Here is a 20,473-nt window from a genome sequence, read left to right as displayed (position 1 = left end):
TGTGATTGTGCACAATGCTGCATGTTGCCAGTTCTAGCCCTGGTAGGTCCTAATAGAGTAGAGCCAACTTCATAGAATCATAGAATAGGAAAGTTGGAAGGGGCCTACAAGGCCATCGAGTCCAACCCTCTGCTCAATGCAGGAATCCACCCTACAGCATCCCTGACAGATGGCTGTCCAGCTGCCTCTTGAAGGCCTCTAGGGTGGGAGAGCCCACAACCTCCCTAGGTAACTGATTCCGTTGTCATACTGCTCTAACAGTCAGGAAGTTTTTCCTGATGTTCAGCCAGAATCTGGCTTTCTTTAACTTTATTCCATGTCCTGCACTCTGGCAGGATTGAGAAGAGATCCTGGCCCTCCTCTGTGAGACAACATTTTAAGTATTTGAAGAGTGCTCTCATGTCTCCTCTCCATCTTCTCTTCTCCAGGCTAAACATGCCCAGTTCTTTCAGTCTCTCTTCATAGGGCTTTGTTTCCAGACCCCTGATCATCCTGGTTGCCCTCCTCTGAACACGCTCCAGCTTGTCTGCGTCCTTCTTGAATTGTGGAGCCCAGAACTGGACGCAATACTCTAGATGAGGCCTAACCAGGGCCGAAAAGAGAGGAACCAGTACCTCACGAGACTTGGAAGCTATACTTCTATTAATGCAGCCCAAAATAGCATTTGCCTTTCTTGCAGCCATATTGCACTGTTGGCTCATATTCAGCCTGTGATCTACAACCTGAATATGAGCCAACAATGTGATATGGCTGCAAGAAAAGCAGTAGTAGTAGTAGTAGTAGTAGTGGTAGTAGCAGCAGTAGTCCAAAAGTGTGTGAGAGAGAAGGCTGGGTGGAGGGTGGCCTCAGCACCTGACAGGAGTGATTTGGCTGTGTCAGACTTTCAGAGCATGGGTACACGTTAGAATCATCTCGGAAAAATCACTTGAAGACAGGCAGAAGAAGGAAAATGCTTACACAGAAAAAGCAACGTCCTCGCCTGCCTTTCCTCATCCACTATCCATCTCTCCTTATCTGCCTTCTTTTTGGGTAATTCCCACACTAGGGAGAAATTCCTGCTAGGAGAGGAGGAACAGCAAGGGAAAATAACCAACCCATTAGGGAATGACAGGGAGATAAGCAACGGGTGTATAAAATGATGCATGGTACGGACAAAGTGGAGGAGACATTTTTCTCCCTCTCTCAAAATACTAGAACCCAATGGGGATCATCCCACGAAGCTGATGGGTGGGAGATTCAGGACAGAGCAAAGGAAGGACTTCTTCACACGGCACCTAGCTAGACTACAGAATTCGCTTCCACCGGATGTAGTGAGAGCCACCAGTTTGGATGGCTTTAGAAGGGGGTTGGACAAATTCATGGAGGAGCAGGCCATCAATAGCTACGGGTTCTGATGCTATGCCCAGTATCAGATGCAATATGCCCATGAATAGCAGTTTCTGGAGAATGTGAACAGGAGAGCGCTATGCACTCAAGTCATGCTTGTGGGTTACTCATGCCATATAGTTGGCCCCTGTGTGAGTAGAATGCTGGCCTAGATGGACCCTTGGTCTGATCCAGCAGGGTTTTACTTATATTCTTATGGGAGAAAGGTTGACCACGGCCTCCTGCTTCCATTTGATCTTCTCCAGCTTTCTTTGCCCTCCTCTGGGGAGAGTCAGAATTCTCAGCATTTAGGACCTGGATTATACAAAGCTACTTTCCAGACGCTGGATCTACCTAGAAGTCCCTATGGGGACTTTCTTCAGTTGACTCAGGGCCTCTTCCATGGAGGGAGTCTAGTCCAAAGCGTATGACCAAAGAGCAAGACAAATGTAACAACCATACATCCATCAGGGAGAGGCCATATTCGGTGGCACTAGCGATGCAGCCCGCAATCCTATGCACATTTTACCCTAGAGGCATGCTGATCTCAGGAACAGAAGTCTTTTCCATCACTTCCTACCAGATATTTATAACAGAAGATTGGCTTCAGTTGTCCATGCTCTGGTAACCTCCAAGTTAGATTACTGCAATGCGCTTTGAAGACGGTTCGGAAGCTGCAGCTCATGCAAAATGCAGCGTCCAGATTGATTTCGGGAACCAGAAGGTTCGACCATATAACACCTGCTCTGGTCCGCTTGCACTGGCTGCCTGTATGTTTCCGAGCCCAATTCAAGGTGCTGGTTTTGACCTATAAAGCCTTACACAGCTTGGGACCACAATACCTGATGGAACACCTCTCCCGACGTAAATATACCCGGTCACTTCGTTCTACATCTAAGGTCCTCCTCCGGGTGCCTACTCCGAGAGAGGCTCGGAGTGTGGCAACGAGGGACAGGGCCTTTTCGGTGGTGGCCCCCAGACTATGGAATGATCTCCCTGACGAGGCTCGCCTGGCGCCAACGCTGCTATCTTTCCGGCACCAGGTTAAAACTTTCCTCTTTGCCCAGGCTTATGGTGGCACATCTTAATCACCCACATGTTTAGTTTTTTAACGGTTTTTAATGCTTTATGTGTGTATGTTCTGTGTTTTAGAGTTTTAAATTTTGTATACTTGTTTTTATCTCAATTTTAGAATTTCTGTAAACCGCTCAGAGAGCCCTGGCTATGGGAGCGGTATATAAGTGTAATAAATAAATAAATAAATAATAAATAAATAAGATGACGTGGTTCCAACCTGGGACTCTCTACATGTGAAGCGTGAGCTCTACCACTGAGCTGTGGTCCTTTCCCTGACAGAAGTATCAAAACATGGACAGTAGCCCCCCTCCCCAGCTGGTTTTGGACCACAACTCCCATCATTCTTGACAATTGCCCATGCGGGCAGGAGCTGAGGGGAGTTAGTCTAAAACACCCGGAGGGCACCAGGATGGAGATGTCTGATGAATAGGATCCGACTCCTAAGGCAGTCCAGAAATAAAGGAGTACGACTGTGCACATCTTCAACGCTGCTTGCTGAGTTCGCAGAATTAACGTGGGTTGCAGAATTCTGCTTTTCCAGAGCGCTTTTAGGATAATTCTGCACCTTTTTAACAAGGTGGGAAGCCAATCAAGGGAGGCCGTGCTTTTAAAACATGACAAACAAAATAGATAAATAAATAAATCAAAAGACGTTGGGGTTTCAAAAGAATTAGGATCTACAACTGATGTAGCAAAGGCTGAAGAAAGCCAGCAAAGAAGTGAAACATGCAGCTGCCCCACAGCCTAGCCTATAGGCCTCTGCAGCTGGCTCCTATCAACAAATATGGGCTGGGGGAAACCCAAAGTGCCCCCCCATCATTTCCTATTGCTCTTCAGCTTTTCATGAGAGATCTCCCCCTCCTCCCCTTTCAATAAACACTGATCAAGAGGAGACTTTGTCCGCACGGATTACAGCCTGGGGAAATGCAGGAAATTAGTGGGATTATTAGAGATGGCCACTTGAAGACGTAAATGTTTCAGGCTTATCTGAAACACATTTCATAGATGATCTCTCTGTCTCTCTCTGTCTCTCTGTCTTCGCAACCCTCTGCTCTAAGCAGGAGTTTGGAAATAAGAGCTCATGAACAGGCATGGGAAAACCGAAAGCAGAGATGGCCCATTTGACTATGATTTCATACATTCCTTATATCCCCACCACTATGGCCCCGTTCAGAAGACATCTTAAACCATGGCTTCAACCATGGTGGTTAAGCCAGAAATCTGGGCTGTGTTCAGAAGGCACCTTCAACCACAGCTTTAACCATGGTGAATAAAGCAAAAAGCCTTATTCGCTGTGGTTAAAACCATGGTTTAAGGTGTCTTCTGAACACAGCCTATCTTTCTGGTTTAACCACCATGGTTAAAGACATGTTTTAAGGTGCCTTCTGAACAGGCCCACTGATAAGCATCAAACATAGCAGTGGAGGCTGGTTACTCTGATGCCAGTGGGACAGTGAACCCACTCCAGGTTTCAGTCAGAACCGTAAAGGAGCTATTCAAAGCATTTTGGATAGCTTTTGGAGAGTTCCAGCTGGTTTGGACTGAAACCTGGAGTGGATTCACTGCCCCACTGATATCGGAGCCTCCAGCCTCCACTGAAACATGGTATATAAACCTTTGTGTTTTACCGCAGGCCAGCCAAGTCTCTTTCATTGCCTCTGCTTCTTCCACGGCTTGCATTAGCTCCCAGCCTGCCAACAAGCCCATTACAATAGCATCGCCTGCGTGCTCCACGTAAAGAGATGTTAACAGCTGAGACTAGGACATCAGAAGCCGTGATGGCCAGGACGGAGAAACACTGATGAAGATCGCCTAACAAAACAGGAGCAGGTACCAAGGAGGCTCTGCTCTTTCATGCTTGGAGTCAAGCTCTTGAGAAAGACATTAAAGAGGGAGGAGAAGGACTCGGGGCATTGTCTTGAGGTCACAGGAAGCAGCCACCCTGATGAAGCTAAGCAGGTCTGGGTCAGTACCTGGATGGCAGATGGCCTAGGAACCCCAAGGGAAGGTGCCTGACCTAGGCCAGGTGATAAGGATTTGGAGACTGTGGAGTCCATCAACCTTTATGCATCATCCTGCCATTAGAACTCTTAGGCACCTCCAGGGAAGGTACAACAATTTCTCCAGGACTGCACTGAAGAACATCATCACCATAGAATCAATAGGAGAAGGGTCTCAATGGCTACTAGTCCTGATGGCTCTGTGCTACCTCCAGCATCAGAAGCAGTATGCCTATGTACATCAGTTGCTGGGGAACATGGGCAGGAGGGTGCTGTTGCACTTGTGTCCTGCTTGTGGGTCTCCCTTGGGCAGGTGGCTGACCACTGAGTGAACAGAATGCTGGACTAGATGGGCCCTTGGTCTGACCCAGCAAGGATCTCCTTATGTTCTTATGAGGAGGCTGACGTCCACCTAGCTCTAGAACGTGCCGGTGCCAAAAGCTGGAGGCACAGGCTGCCACCTGGAGGTGAAGCGCATGCCTCAAGAACCTCAGCAACCGGACTCTTCATGAGAAGGGTCCTCTTCATCAGGAGGACTTCTTACACAAGCCTGTGATGAACTTCAGCTGAGCCTTAGGTGGGGCTTTGGAAGCTCTGGCTATATCAGTGCTCAGCTGGAATGTGAAAGGAACAACACCTTTCTTCAGCTTCCAGTGTTTTGTACACACCTCATGACTGAACCTCTGTGCTCCTGACCTCTGGACTCCAACTTGACTCTGCTGTTTGGACTATATTACTATTGGACTGCTCTCTCAGGTTTTAACCTTGGCTGCACCTCAGACTTCTCTTCTGGAAACCACCTACTTGTCTTTGATCCCTGCCTGTTTATTGCCTTTTGATTGGCCCTCGGTTAACTCAGTGCAGAGTCTGATCCAGCCTAAATGGGACAGGAGACCAGGCAAGCTGTTGTGAACTCTGTGAAGGAAAGACGAGATTGAAATGCAATAAATAATCACCACTAGGGAATAATCATTCCCTCTACCTCCAAAAGAGGATAGTCCTCCAAGTCAACTAAAGCCAGCTAGTTTCCATAAGCAGGCGCCCCAACAGTAAAGGGTCAAGAAAGGCTGCATTACTCAGAACTCTGTGCTGCCTCTTGGCCACCATGAATTTGACTAATTCCCACAGGAGAAACTGCATACTGGTCAAACAGCTGGAAGATTATCACAGCGGAATGCGGGGTTCATTTAGCCTAGAGAAGAGAAGACTGAGGGGAGACATGAGAGCACTCTTCAAATACTTAAAAGGTTGTCACACAGAGGAGGGCCAGGATCTCTTCTCGATCCTCCCAGTGTGGGAGAGCCTCCCTAGGTAACTGGTTCCTTTGTCGTACTGCTCTAACAGTCAGGAAGTTTTCCTGATGTCCAGCCGGAATCTGGCTTCCTGTAACTTGAGCCCATTATTCTGCGTCCTGCACTCTGGGAGGATCGAGAAGAGATCATGGCCCTCCTCTGTGTATTTGAAGAGTGCTCTCATGTCTCCCCTCAATCTTCTCTTCTCCAGGCTAAATATGCCCAGTTCCTTCAGTTTCTCTTCATAGGGCTTTGTTTCCAGACCCCTGATCATCCTGGTTGCCCTCGCTCCTGGACGCTGGTCCAAAGCCAACTGAAATATCTTCTCTGCACCTGACTTCTCTTTCTCTCCCTCCCTTTTCCAGATTAGCAGGTCTAAACCTTCCATCCAGACAGAATGACCTCATTTTGCTGAGCCACAAACAAAGCTAACGATCCCGTAAAGTTGAGCAATTTGTTTTCTTTTTGTTAATTTACTGCTGACAGATTTATTGCTTGCAGCGATCTTAAATACGTCTTTCCGCCCTATTGTTTTATTTCTGCTATAAATTTCAAAATATATCAATATAGGCAGGGCAACCTCTCCCCCAAAAGAGCCTTGTCTGCTGACCCATTACGAATTCCAGCAAATATAAATTACGTCTGTAGCGTCCAAAGGTCTAGGAGCTCATTCATCGTCCACCATCTCTCCTTGTAAACCTTTTTGCTATGCCCTGTAATCATGAAAAAACGATTTGTAGGGTCTTGTGTTCCACGGGTAACGTTATTCAATAGTTTGTGCAACAGTGCAGCGGTTCCTAAGGTATTTTTAAAATGTGCTTCGCCTTCGCTGGTATTTTAATTTAATACTTTGACAAGGCCCCAAATTGGTTCCGCTGTTGTACTGCTCTATGAAGTCCAGCTGTATATTCTAAGACATGGGATTCCAAGGCATGGGATTTAGGGCCTGCAATAGTTCAAGAGTAGTCCAAGTGAAGGAGTGTCCAATACCAGCAACACTGTACCTACAAAGCTCTTTTGCCTTGGCGGCGGCTTTTATACAAAGTCAAAGCAATGAGAGTTCCTCACTTGTCAATCCAGCCCTTTGGGGAAACTTAGCCTGAAGTTAAGGACTCCGTCTCACTGGGTGTTCCCCCTTGCCTTTTTAACCACCGACATTGTCGAGGAGATGGCTCTGAGCATGGCACACCCCTTCCTCAGCCGAGTCTGCCTCTGGACCGCTTATCAAGGAATGCTCCTCATGCCGCAGCAACTCAAGCACTCCTTCCCAGGGCCGGTGCCAGACTATTTTGCACCCTAGGCAGGTGAGCTGCTTTCACCCACCCCCACCCCCACCCGAGCATACTCGGGCGCGGGGTGCCATCTTGCCCACCCAGCCGAAGCAAAGCCAGGACGCTAGGGTGGGATGGGTGGGCGTTGCTTCACTTTGGCTGGGTGGGCGCCCAGCCGAAGCAAAGCCAGGACACTGGGGTGGGGGGCTGGATGGCGGGCGGCTTCGGAACGTTGCGCCCAGCCAGAAGCCGCTCTGGGAGAGTGACTTCCGGGCGCAACATTCCGAAGCCGCCCACCCCAGCGTCCTGGCTTTGCTTCGGCTGGGCGAAGTCAGGACACTGGAGTGGGGGTCAGGCATGGCTTCGCTTCGGCTGGGTGGGCACCCATTCGAAGCGAAGCCAGGACGCTGGGGCATGCGGGCGGCATCGGAACGGCACACCCGGTAGCCACCCTCTCAGAGCCGCTGTGGGAGAGCAGCTTCCGGATGCAGCGTTCGGTGCCCCCCTTACCTTGGCGCTCTAGGCAGCCGCCTGAGTGGCCTCTATGGTAGCACCAGCCCTGCTCCTTCCACGGCTTGTCCTGGCTGCAGTGTGTGAAGGACAAACTGCCTCTCTCTGTCTTCACTCCTCTGTGGAACCAGGCAGAGGCAAATTCACAGCATCCTGAAGGAAGGATCTGAACTGGGACCTCGGCAAGGCCCCAAATCGGATCTTTTCATCTCTGAATCAGAGTCTTCCCCCGTGACCCTACCAATAGGGAAACCACGATTAGAACTGATTTCATCTTCGATTCTCTTACGCTCAAAAGTTTACTCTTATTTCCACAGGGCAGGCAATCATCAGAGGCAGAACAACGGCAGAACCAGATGGTCAATTCATCACCCCAGGCCACAAAGGAGGGGGGAAGTCATCCATCGAAACAAACCACAGAACACTGGACGCTGCTTTATGCAGACTCAAACGCTTGGTCTGTCTAGCCCAGTGTTGTCAACACTGAATGGCAGCAGCGGCTCTCCGGGGCTGCCTGCGGGGATTTTCACAGGCCTATCTGGAAATGCCAGGGACTGAACCCAAGAACCTCTGCATGTGAAGCAAATGTTCTACCACTGAGTCATGGCCCTTCCTGAACAATGAACTCGAATGATCACACTAAAGAGTAAAAAGCAGTGATGAAAAAGGTATTTACAAATAAAGGTGTACTAAATGATGCCTGGTGTGGAGAATGTGGACAGGGAGGCATTTCTCTCCCTCTCTCAAAATACTAGAACCCAAAGGGGTCCTCCCATGAAGCTGATGGGTGGGGGATTCAGGACAAATAAAAGGAAGGACTTCTTCACACAGCGCAGAGTTAAACTATGGAACTCACTACCACAAGATGTAGTGATGGCCACCCATCTGGATGGCTGTAAAAGGGGGTTGGATAAATTCCTGGAGGCAAAGGCTATCAAAGGCTACTAGCCCTGATGGTTGTGTGCTATCTCCAGTGTTTGAGGCAGTAAGCCTGTCTCTCATCTCACACTATTGCCCCGCTCGTGCTCTTCGCTCCTCTGATGCCATGTTTCTCGCCTGCCCAAGGGCCTCTACTTCCCTTGCTCGGCTTCGTCCATTTTCTTCTGCTGCCCCTTACGCCTGGAACGCTCTTCCAGAACATCTGAGATCCACAAGTTCAACCGCAGCTTTTAAAGCTCAGCTAAAAACTTTTCTTTTTCCTAAAGCTTTTAAAACTTTATTTTGTTCTGACTTTTATACTGTTAGTTTTACTCTACCCTGTGCCTGTTTGCATTCTCTTCCCCTCCTTATTGTTTTACTATGATTTTATTAGATTGTAAGCCTATGCGGCAGGGTCTTGCTATTTACTGTTTTACTCTGTACAGCACCATGTACATTGATGGTGCTATATAAATAAATAAATAAATAAATAAATAAATAAATAATGTGTGCACCAATTGCTGGGGAACATGGGTGGGAGGGTGCTGTTGCACCATGTCCTGCTTGTTCATCTCTGGTCAACGGCTGGTTGGCCACTGTGTGAACAGAGTGCTGGACTAGATGGACCCTTGGGCTGATCCAGCATTAAGGCTCTTCTTATGTTCTTATATATTATTTATTCATTCATTTATTTATTTATTTATATAGCACCAACAATGTACTTGGTGCTGTACAAAATATACAAATAAAACAGCGATACCCTGCCTAGAGGCTTACAACCTAAAATCACATTAAAACATATGAAGTGGGGGAAGGGGTTCACAAAACAGAAATAAGAGAATAATCATAGTAATAAGAACAGTAAATCAAGCTAAAATACCAAAAGCTCCTGAAATCCAAATGAGTTTTCAAACGCGTTTTAAAATCTATGATGGAACTCGTGGTATGTAGTTGCTCTGGAAGAGCATTCTAAGGAAACGGGACAGCCAGAGAGAATGGGCGAAGCCGGGAAAGAGAGATAGAGACCCTTGGGTGGGAGAGCAACATGACATTTGAAGAACGGAGGGTACGAGGGGGGTGGTAGAGTGAAATGAGAGAGGGGAGATAAGAAGGTGCAAGACCATGACACGCTTTGAATGTCAGCAAAAGAAGCTTATATTGAATTCTATACGGGACCGGAAGCCAATGAAGAGATTTCATCAAAGGAGAAACATGGTCAAAACGACGAGCCAAGAAAATAATCCTGGCTGCAGCATGGTGAAGAGAGACCAAAGAGGAGAGATGAGCAGAAGGAACACCAGTCAAAAAAAAGATTACAAAAGTCCAAACGGGAGATAACCTAAGCATGGACAAAGGTCTTAGCAGAAGATTCAGATAAGAACGGACGGATATGTGTCGTATACGGTGTCATGACAAGGATGTGACTGTTTTACTGCAGGAGAGAATGACTGCTCCCACAGGCTGTGGCCAATGGTACGCTTCATGTGAAGTCTAGTTGCTGTTTAATTAATAATAATAATAATAATAATAATAATAATAATAATAATAATGGATGAGAGAACTCACCCAGGTCTGACACGTCAGATGCTCACCTCATCCATGCCATTCACGTGCTGCGTGAGCTTCTTTGGTGACTCAGCAGGCATCTAATGATTGCCTAGCAGCCGCCCGCCCTCGTCCAGAAATTCTGTAATTCCACCCACTGCAGTGGCCGTAATGGCCCCATTTATGCCACCGGGAAAATGCACAATTTCTGGAGCTTCCATTGCCATGCACAATGGAGGTGCCAAACCAGGGCGGAGGGTTGTCGGGTGCCCGTTGGGCCGTGCAGGCATTTGAGCTGTGGGCCCGGGAATGCATCATGGGCACCCAAATGAATGTGGGGGGTGGACACAGAGGAGTCCGTTGGACCCCTGGACTCAGTCGGGCACTCGCAAGTAATAATAATAATAATAATAATAATAATAATAATAATAATAATACACAGGAGTGATCTAAAAAGGAAGCACGGAACTTTAAAAACCCACACAGAGAAGTCATCTAAAAAGGAAAAAAAATGAGCTTTAACACACACACACAGAGAGAGAGAGAGAGAGAGAGAGAGAGAGAGAGAGAGAGAGAGAGAGAGAGAAAAGGTCATCTAAAAATGAAGAACTGAGTTCCCTGCCTTGCTGCAAAAAATGGGGAGTCTCATATTTTCCTGATCATAAATAATAATAATAATAATAATAATAATAATAATAATAATACACAGGAGTGATCTAAAAAGGAAGCACGGAACTTTAAAAACCCACACAGAGAAGTCATCTAAAAAGGAAAAAAATGAGCTTTAACACACATACACAGAGAGAGAGAGAGAGAAAGAGAGATGAGTTCCCTGCCTTGCTGCAAAAATGGGGATTCTCATATTTTCCTGATCATGTTGTATTGCTTTACCTACAGACTCCACAATTACTTTCCTGGAACTGCAACCTTCTGCTGTTTCATATTTGCAGCATACAAAGGGCAGCGTATTAAGAAAAACCGCAGCACTCAGCAGCAGAGAGCAATTGAATATCCATCAGCTCGGCTCCTGCCAGTTTGGCACAGGTCTCGCCCGCGATTTCTGGCTCTGGGGTTGTATTCCAGAGAAGGGAAGTGAAATCCTTGGTCCCTTGCAGCGGGGTTTAAAAATAAATAACTAGGAGGGACGTCGACTGGATGGGACGGGTTGCTGGCTGCACCCGGCACCTGGCAAAGTGTTGGTGGTTATATAATGGAGCCTTTGGTGCATGTTGACCACAGAAGCATGACTGAGTGAGCACCAGCGTGCGTTCTGACAGTGTGCTAGCAGAGGGATGTAGTTAGGGCAAAGACAGACAGGCCTGTGAGCAGTACTGCATGTGGGATGAACTCAGCCCTATCCCCAGATTTACTCCTGTAAAGACACAGGTAAAGGCTCTGTACAGAACGGCAATTGCATCGTCTGCTTAAGCTCGATGCCCGTCCAAACTTCAGCTGAGCTGTCCAATTCTCCTTCTGCTTAGGACATCTCATAGAATCATAGACTCACAGAATAGTAGAGTTGGAAGGAGCCTCTAAGGCCATCGAGTCCAACCCCCTGCTCAATGCAGGAATCCACCCTAAAGCATCCCTGACAGATGGCTGTCCAGCTGCCTCTTGAAGACCTCTAGTGTGGGAGAGCCCACAACCTCCCTAGGTCATTGGTTCCATTGTCGTACTGCTCTAACAGTCAGGAAGTTTTTCCTGATGTCCAGCCGGAATCTGGCTTCCTGTCACTTGAGCCCATTATTCCGTGTCCTGCACTCTGGGAGGATCGAGAAGAGAACCTGGCCCTCCTCTGTGTGACAACCTTTTAAGTATTTGAAGAGTGCTCTCATGTCTCCCCTCAATCTTCTCTTCTCCAGGCTATACATATCCAGTTCTTTCCATCTCTTTTCATAGGGTTTTGTTTCCAGACCCCTGATCATCCTCATTGCCCTCCTTTGAACACGCTCCAGCTGCTCAGCTTTCCCCTTCCTAGGGCCTTCCAGCTGCATTGACTACAACCCCTATCAGCAGCAGCCAGCAGGGCTGTTGGGATCATGGGAGTTGTAGTCCGGGTTGGGAGAAGGCTCCTTGAGGCTGGCGAATGATTCTGCAGCGCTTTTGGCAAAGGGAACTGGAGCTGTGCCACATGGCCTGATGTTCCTGGCTCCAGGTTCTCCAGAAATGAAGGGAACTTCTGTTGGGATGGCACTTTTTAGGAGGCGGAAGGAGGGACCGAAGTCAGGCACGGAGATGGAGAACGTGCCGAGTGATCGTCCCCTGATCCATACTGCCTCGTTCGCAAGGCGCTAAAGCTAGGAACAGTGGGGGATGTCGGCTCCAGTGTCAGTGAGGCAGTGAATCCGCTCCGGGTTTCAGCCCAAGTTCTGGCTGTTTCTGATTGAAACCCACAGGGGATTCACTGCCTCACTGACATCGGAGCCACCAGCCTCCACTGGCTAGGAACATGGGGGTTGGGGGCTGACTCACCCTAAGCCGAACCACCGACTCATCCAGCTCTGTATGGTCTACTGGTATCAATTCTCTAATGTAGGAGCTCTAATACTACGCGATTGCCCTTCGACTAAAAACAAACCAGGATTCTAGTCCTCATTGTCCTGAACAAAGGGGTCAAGTAAAACAGCAAGACAGGGAGCTGCCTGATGCCAAATCACATCACTGGTGCATCGAACTGAGTATTGTCAACAGCGATTGGTAGACGGTCTCCAGAGCAGTGCCGGCTCCGCCCACCATGGGCGCCCGCCCTCAGGGCGTCCCCCTTCTCCCAGCCATTGTCCCCAGCTGCTCTTGTTCCTCCTCTTCCTCCTCCTCTTTCTCATCATGGCTCCCGGTTTCTTGCTCTGCTCCTCCGTCTCACCACCCCTGTTGCCTGGGCAAGAGCGGAGGCAGGTGAGCGAGCAAGTTGCAATGGAGAATTGGAGGAGCCGCTCCAGAGGGCTCTAGCCAGTGGGACCCTACCTGGTGGAGATCCTTACCAGGGCAGGATCTACACTACTGCTTTAAAAAGGTTTATAACAGTAGTGGCAACTATTTATTTATTTATTTATTTATTTATTTATTGCATTTATATACCGCTCCCATAGCCAGGGCTCTCTGGGCGGTTTACAGAAATTCTAAAATTTAGATAAAAACAAGTATACAAAATTGAAAATTCTAAAACACAGAACATACACACATAGAGCATTAAAAAACGTTAAAACTGTTGGAGCTTGAGACACGCTCCATATACAGTTTTCAAAACGGTTTCAAAGTGCCATATCCTGTTTGGTGTAGATTTGGCCCTGATCATGGAATCCTAGAATAGTAGAGTTGGAAGGGGCCTACAAGGCCATCGAGTCCAACCCCCTGCTCCATGCAGGAATCCACCTTAAAGCATCCCTGACAGATGGCTGTCCAGCTGCCTCTTGAAGGCCTTCAGGGTGAGAGATCCCACCACCTCCCTAGGTCATGGGTTCCATTGCCGTACTGCTCTAACAGTCAGGAGGTTTTTCCCAGTGTCCAGCCGGAATCTGGCTTCCTGTAACTGGACCCCATTGTTCCATATCTTTACCCTAAGGTGCTTCATGGAATCATAGTAGGGTTGGAAGGGGCTATAAGGCCGTTATTATTATTATTATTATTATTATTATTATTATTATTATTATTATTATATTTATTTGTATCCCGCTTTTTCCCCAATACTGGCCCTCAAGGCGGTCTTACAAAGTTTAAAATATACATTGTAAAACCGAGGAAAAGAAATGTAAAAAAACCCCGTTTAAAAATACACAACAAAATTATAAGTCATTAACATCGATGGAGGACCAGATTACTCTCCAAAGGCCTGCTGGAACAAACAAGTTTTAGCCTGCTCACTAAAGTCCGCTCTATCCCCAGATTTACTACTGTAAAGACACAGGTAAAGGCTGTGTACAGAACAGCGATTGCATCTTCTGCTTAGCAGCTGAGCTGTCCGTTTCTCCTTCTGCTTAGGACATCTCATAGAGTCACTGACTAATAGAATAGTAGAGTTGGAAGGGGCCTATAAGGCCATCGAGTCCAACCCCCTTGCTCCATGCAGGAATCCACCCTACAGCATCCCTGACAGATGCTTGTCCAGCTGCCTCTTGAAGGCCTCTAGTGTGGGAGAGCCCACAACCTCCCTAGGCAATGGGTTCCATTGTCGTACTGCTCTAACAGCCAGGAAGTTTTTCCTGATGTCCAGGTAGAAGCTGGCTTCCTGTCACTTGAGCCCATTATTCCGTGTCCTGCTCTCTGGGATGATGGAGAAGAGATCCTGGCCCTCCTCTGTGTGACAACCTTTTAAGTATTTGAAGAGTGCTATCATGTCTCCCCTCAATCTTCTCTTCTCAGCACTAAACATGTCCAGTTCTTTCAGCCTAACCATACCTCCACTACCTGGAGAAGCTGGGCATTGAGCCTGGGACCTTCCCCAGTGAAGGAAGAGAGAAGCAGGCCTTTTGATACAGGCTTGGAAACAACCTCCCTTCCAACACGAGGATCAGGCTGCCTCTGGCTCTTTTCTGTAAAGGGTTCCCAGACTTTTATTTATTTATTTATTTATTTATTGCACTTACATACCGCCCCCATAGCCAGGGCTCTCTGGGCAGTTTACAGAAATTCTAAAATTAAGATAAAAACGACTATACAAAATTTAAAATTCACATAAAGTATTAAAAACCGTTAAAAACAAACTAAACATGTGGGTGATTAAGATGTGCCGCCATATGCCTGGGCAAAGAGGAAAGTCTTAACCTGGCGCCGGAAAGATAGCAGCGTTGGTGCCAGGCGAGCCTCGTCAGGGAGATCGTTCCATAGTCTGGGGGCCACCACCGAAAAGGCCCTGTCCCTTGTTGCCACACTCCGAGCCTCTCTCGGAGTAGGCACCCGGAGGAGGACCTTAGATGTTGAACGTAGTGACTTTTCTCTTTCCCCTTCCACCAAACACGTCAAGAGACATTCTAACGATCCACAGCGCATTCCTATGCATGTTTATTGCATTCAGACAGGCTTACTCCCAGGTAAGCATGCAGTCTTAAATAATTTCTGGGCCGTGGTGTGTATTTGTTTTTTAATCGTTAAGATTTGCTGCTTTGGTTTATATCACGCTGCAACATGGAATCTTTCGGTGCGGTGCACTCCTTCGAATGCTCAAAAAGCAGCCTATAAATGTCTTCAGGTAAACAAACAACCCTGTGTTATTTGACGGATGCCGTGCATAAAAACAGCATGACTGTGAAAAGTGTAGCACTCAACAAAGACAGAGTTGGGGAATTGTGTGTGGTGGGGAGAGAGATTTTTAGGGGCGGAGGGCGGCAGGTAGCATGACGCTGAATGAAACAGGTGAGTTTGCAAACATCATTTCATCTGCAAGGCCAAACGCCAGGTCTCTTCTCCACTAGTTATTACAGGTCCCATCTGGGCCAGTGTTTAGTCTGTGAGTGTTGTCGTTTTCTTTTTTGAAAAGAAAAGAAAAGATCTGGACATATAAAAACGCGCACTAAAAATAGGAGCCGGCACCATGACACCACAGTCAAGAATAACCAAAGAAAGTGATTACAAGCAGGCAAAAGTCTATTGGCTCCATCGTGAGTTTAGAAGGGCGTGCGATTCCTGTGCGCAATTTGGCAGGAGGAGACCGCAGAATCTGGTCTAGCCTAGTAAATAGAGCTATATAACTTGATACTGCTTATACGAGTGGGGGTGTTTTTAAGCATTGCTTATATTGGTTCTTGTGAAAAGATTGAGAGGGTTTTCTGTTTTTGTTTTTCCAGTGTTTTTTCATATGTGTGTGCATGTGGTTTTTGGGGGGAGTTTGCAGGGACTACCTCAGCTACAAGGTCATCAGTCATATGCCTCATGTTAAGAACATGAGAAGCGTCATGCTGGATCAGACCAAGGGTCCATCTAGTCCAGCACTCTGTTCGCACAGTGGCCAACCAGCCATCGGCCAGGGACCAACAAAGCAGGACATGGTGCAACAGCACCCTCCCACCCATGTTCCCCAGCAACTAGTGCACACAGACTTACTGCCTCTGATACTGGAAGCAGCACACAACCATCAGGGCTAGTAGCCCTTGATAGCCTTCCCCTCCAGGAATTTATCCAACCCCCTTTTAAGGCCATCCAAATTGGTGGCCATCACTACATCTTGTGGTAGTGAGTTCCATAGTTCAACTCTGCACTGTGTAATGAAGTACTTCCTTTTATTTGTCCTGGATCTCCCACCAATCAGCTTCATGAGATGATCCCAGGTTGCCAGGGAAAGCTGTGTGTACTATTTGCTTACCGTCTTAGACTCCGGGCATTTAATCGGTTATGTATATACCACACACCTTTTTTCTTTTTTTTTAAAGGCAAAAGAAAATCCTGCACTAGGCAAGCGATCTCTGGGGAAAATCCTTCTCTAAGTCTGACTTAGAGTAGGCCCATTGAAATGAATGGGGCTTAGTCCTGTTCATTTCAATGGGCCTACTCTACCTTGGTGCAAGCATCTATACAATCACAAAAATCCTTTTTGCAGGATTTAGCAAAGCTCATGAGCAGAGTGGCAATACAGCAGTGGAAGGAAACGCAGAAAAACCCGAAAGCAACGGCAAACTGCACATGTGCGGCGTTCGTAACAAAATGTTGAAATAAAAACAAGTCAAAACGGTGGTGGGTTCTTAATGCAATGGTTCGTCTTTTGAAACAAGGCAAACTACATGAGTGAGGAAAGGAACCTCTCGTGCAAGCACTGAGTCATTACTGACTCTTGGAGGGACGCCAGCTTTCGCTGACGTTTTCTTAGCAGGCCTTATAGCGGGGTGGTTTGCCGTTGCCTTCCCCGGCTGTTATTACCTTTCCCCCAGCTAACTGGGTACTCATTTTACCGACCTCGGGGGGATGGAAGGCTGAGTCGACCCGAGCCGGCTGCCTGAAACCAGCTTCCTCTGGGATCGAACTCACGCCGTGGGGAGAGTTTCAGCTGCAGAAACTGCTGCTTTACCACTCTGCGCCACACTCTCCCCAGTTTTAGGGGACTTTTACATGAGTAAAAGTCCCCTAAAACTGGGGAGAAATATGTGTCAAGAATCTCAGCAATATCTCACTTAGAGCGTGGAAGGAGCAGTAAAATAATCACGAAATAATACGTAGACAAACGATCAGAGGAGGATGAAATCCCTTAAGGGAATATTGGAGGGTATTTGAAATCATCAGAACCAAAGTTCAGATATATCCCATATTGCAGATGAGAAGAGGCACAAACGAATCCAAAGAAATGCCAGCATGGCTAAACAGCAGAGGGAAATGAGCCAGAGGGGAAACGCATAATTTTGCAAACTCACTCGGACACCTGTGATTCCAGGATAGCCGGGCGGTCCTTCTTTTCCTTTGATGCCTTCCTGCCCCTTGTCTCCTTTCCCCCCTTCTGGGCCTGGTTCTCCTTTGTCTCCCTGGAAGAGTGAAACGGGTGAGCTGCATCTCTGTTTCCCCCACAGAAGCCGAAAGCCAACAACAGGTCACTGACTTCCGCTGGAAAGGAATGTGGATCGTGCAGGATTGCGGTGGAAGGAAAACAAGCCCGATGGAACTGTTAGGTATTTCCACACATCTTCGTTTAGCACTTTTACAGATCCATGTATGAGAATCAGGGACGTACCGTATTTCTTCGATTCTAAGGCGCACTTTTTGTTAAGCATAAGAAAGTAAAAGGCTTGCGTAGTCGTTAAAATTGTGTGTGTGGCTATCTCAAGGCTAAACAGAGGAAGACTATCTGTGAGCAGTTACCTGGAGATAGAAGTTGTACTGGGAACCTTGCCAGTATTCTCTAAGACAGTGGTTCTCAACCTTCCTAATGTCGCGACCCTTTAATACAGTTCCTCATGTTGTGGTGACCCCCAACCATAAAATTATTTTCGTTGCTACTTCATAACTGTAATTTTGCTATTGTTAAGAATCGTAATGTAAATATCTGATATGCAGGATGTATTTTCATTGTTACAAATTGAACATAATTAAAGCATAGTGATTAATCACAAAAAATATGTAATTATATATTGTGAAATATTTATTTCTAATTACAAATAAATGGCCATCGGAAATATGTGTTTTCCGATGGTCTTTGGCGACCCCTGTGAAAGGGTCATTCGACCCCCAAAGGGGTCGCGACCCACAGGTTGAGAACCGCTGCTCTAAGATATCATGGTGTTAATGATATGAATATACCAAAGATCCTTGAGGCTGGGTTAGCCTAATCACAGCTGTATGTAATATAGATAAGAACTGTGTATATATGTATATGTGTATAGCTTTTGTCACTCTGCACAATGACATGGAACTGTAAAGAAGTTTGAAGCTAATAAACTTACTCTGCTAAGTAAGACCTGCATTGTGAGCTGTGTTTCTGAGCACAAACAGAATTCCCAAGGAAAAGTTCTGGCCCCAACACTTTCCCCCCCATATAAACATCTCTAAAAACAGGGTGCGTCTTAGAATCGCGGGTGCGTTTATTATTTCTTAGAATCAAAGCTTTTTTTCTGTTGGTGGTACTGAAATTAGTGTGCGTCTTACAATCGATGGCGTCTTACAATCGAAGAAATACGGTACTTTGGGTAGGAAAGAGAAGCCATCTCGTTTAGTTTTGGGCGGGGAAAGGAACCGTTCAATAATGCTTGCAGGTGTGTGTGTGTGGGGGGGGACTCTTGACATCCAATGACAGATGGCAGCAGAGAAGAGCATCAAATCATAGAGGTGCATTGATTAATAAAAGGAAAAAAATTCCTTTTATTAATTTGGCAAGACGTTCCAAAATATATTTGACTCCTTTTTCCTGGATGAATAGATGGACGGACTTGGCTCATGCAACCACGGGCTGTAATCATGAAAGAAATGGCACGAAGCAATGGATATGCATTCCTGAGGGGTCCTGCTTATCTTATATAAGTATACAATAGCGTAAGGCTTATTACTTGAGATTAACCGGACCGGTTTTGCTCATTTTTCTTTTAAACAGAAGCTCGAGCTTTGCAGACGTGCAGAGAATTTCGAAAGTTCAAAAGAAGTTCAAAGCTCGAGCTTTAAATGCAAATAGTTTCCTCCGCACCGAATCGGCAGGGCAGCCCACCAGCCAGTGGGACGGCAGACAGCTCTGATTGGCCAATCAGTGTGGTGCGAAAGCGGCCCCTGATAGCAGCCAATGCAGTTAGGCTGTCACCGCCAGTGGGGAAGGGGATGGAGGCGCCCAATCAGGGGGCGGGAGGGGAAGGGAGGGGAGGTACCACATGCAAATTTCAGAAGGGGGATTCGCTATGCATGAGGCGCATTTACATTATTCATGAGTCCCTCTGTGGTGAAGGGACTGAGGGGCAAAAAACCAGGAAAGGAGCAGAACAACTAGAGCCCAGGGCGACATGGGCTTTATACTAGTAGGAAGAGGATGTTTATGGACTCAACCTGGAGAATGGAGATTTTGGGGAAGCGAGATTATTCCTCGCAGCAAAAGTGATGGAGTAATTGACTTTTACCTTCAGCCCGTCTGGTCCAGGTGGGCCGCTGTCACCCTCCAGGCCTGCATCGCCCTGAAAGAAACACAGGCAGGTTGTCGGGGCTCCCCAGTGTCACCTATGGCAGGGCTGGAACTCAAGTCCTGAGCTTTCCTAAGCCGGGGCTGCAATGCTCTCTAAGGCACTATGAGCCGGGGCTGTCTCAAACCAGGGGCCGCAGCAGTCAGGACCAGGTGCCTTACCTCCTCCACCACCAAGGCTCCAGCCCTCCTGCAAACCTGGCTACCTGAGGGCTGCCGTGCAAGAGGAGGGATGTATGAGAATTTTGGGTTTGCGAGCATGCCCTGTTCAAAGCCCTGAATGCGATTATGAGCACCACCATGCTTCCAACGATGTCATGTCTAACCCTACTGCCCCTGTTTTGGGAGAAGGTGTTTCAGGTAATCAATCAGAATCAGATTCGGACCTAGAGGAGGTGGCGCCAGACACCAGCCAGCCTATACCAGTGGGGGAGGAAGCTCTCACAGGCGATTCCTCAGCTGGGAGTCAGCCCTCTCCAGAGCTTATCTCCTCAAGGCCAAATCCTACACACTCAGTGGGAAATGAGCTTTCTTCCGGAGGAGAGTGTCCCAACAAGCTAGCTGATGCTAGGGTCCACTGGAAGCTAAAACACACAGAGCGGAAGGAAGGTGTGAGAAAGTCAGTCCAACTAGGATTGCACCAGAATCTGCCTCCGCACCAGGCTCGCTAAAGTTACAGGCGTTTGGGAAAGGGCTTCCTGTTCTCCTTAGTCGGACAATTGTCTCGCTTAGTTTGCATAGTTTTGCCTTGGGAGAAGTTTCCAAGAGATTAGACTCTCTTCAGGTAGAAGAGATGTTTGCTGCTTAATAAAAGCCTTGTAGATTACCTAGCAGGCCTTGTCATTTGTCTCCCATCAAAAGCAGGAGCTTTCTGGAAAACACGACAAACGAAAATGTTCGCAAATTGTGAGGCATGCGCTCACATTC

General features: G+C 47.3%; 1 protein-coding gene across 1 annotated transcript in view; it reads right to left on the bottom strand.

Moving 5' to 3' along the window:
* COL27A1 (collagen type XXVII alpha 1 chain) overlaps nt 1-20,473 on the bottom strand; it is a 309,507-nt gene that overhangs the window by 71,888 nt on the left and 217,146 nt on the right. The window contains exons 36-37 of the mRNA XM_063144913.1: nt 19,488-19,541; nt 17,310-17,417 (exon numbers count right to left, since the gene is read on the bottom strand). Coding sequence (XP_063000983.1) covers nt 17,310-17,417; nt 19,488-19,541 — 162 coding nt within the window. The remainder of the gene's footprint in view (nt 1-17,309; nt 17,418-19,487; nt 19,542-20,473) is intronic.

Source organism: Elgaria multicarinata, chromosome 19, assembly GCF_023053635.1.
Source record: "Elgaria multicarinata webbii isolate HBS135686 ecotype San Diego chromosome 19, rElgMul1.1.pri, whole genome shotgun sequence".
Classification (NCBI taxonomy): Eukaryota; Metazoa; Chordata; class Lepidosauria; order Squamata; family Anguidae; genus Elgaria; species Elgaria multicarinata.
The sequence above is the reverse complement of the archived record's forward strand: the minus strand, read 5'-3'. Positions and strand labels throughout refer to the sequence as shown.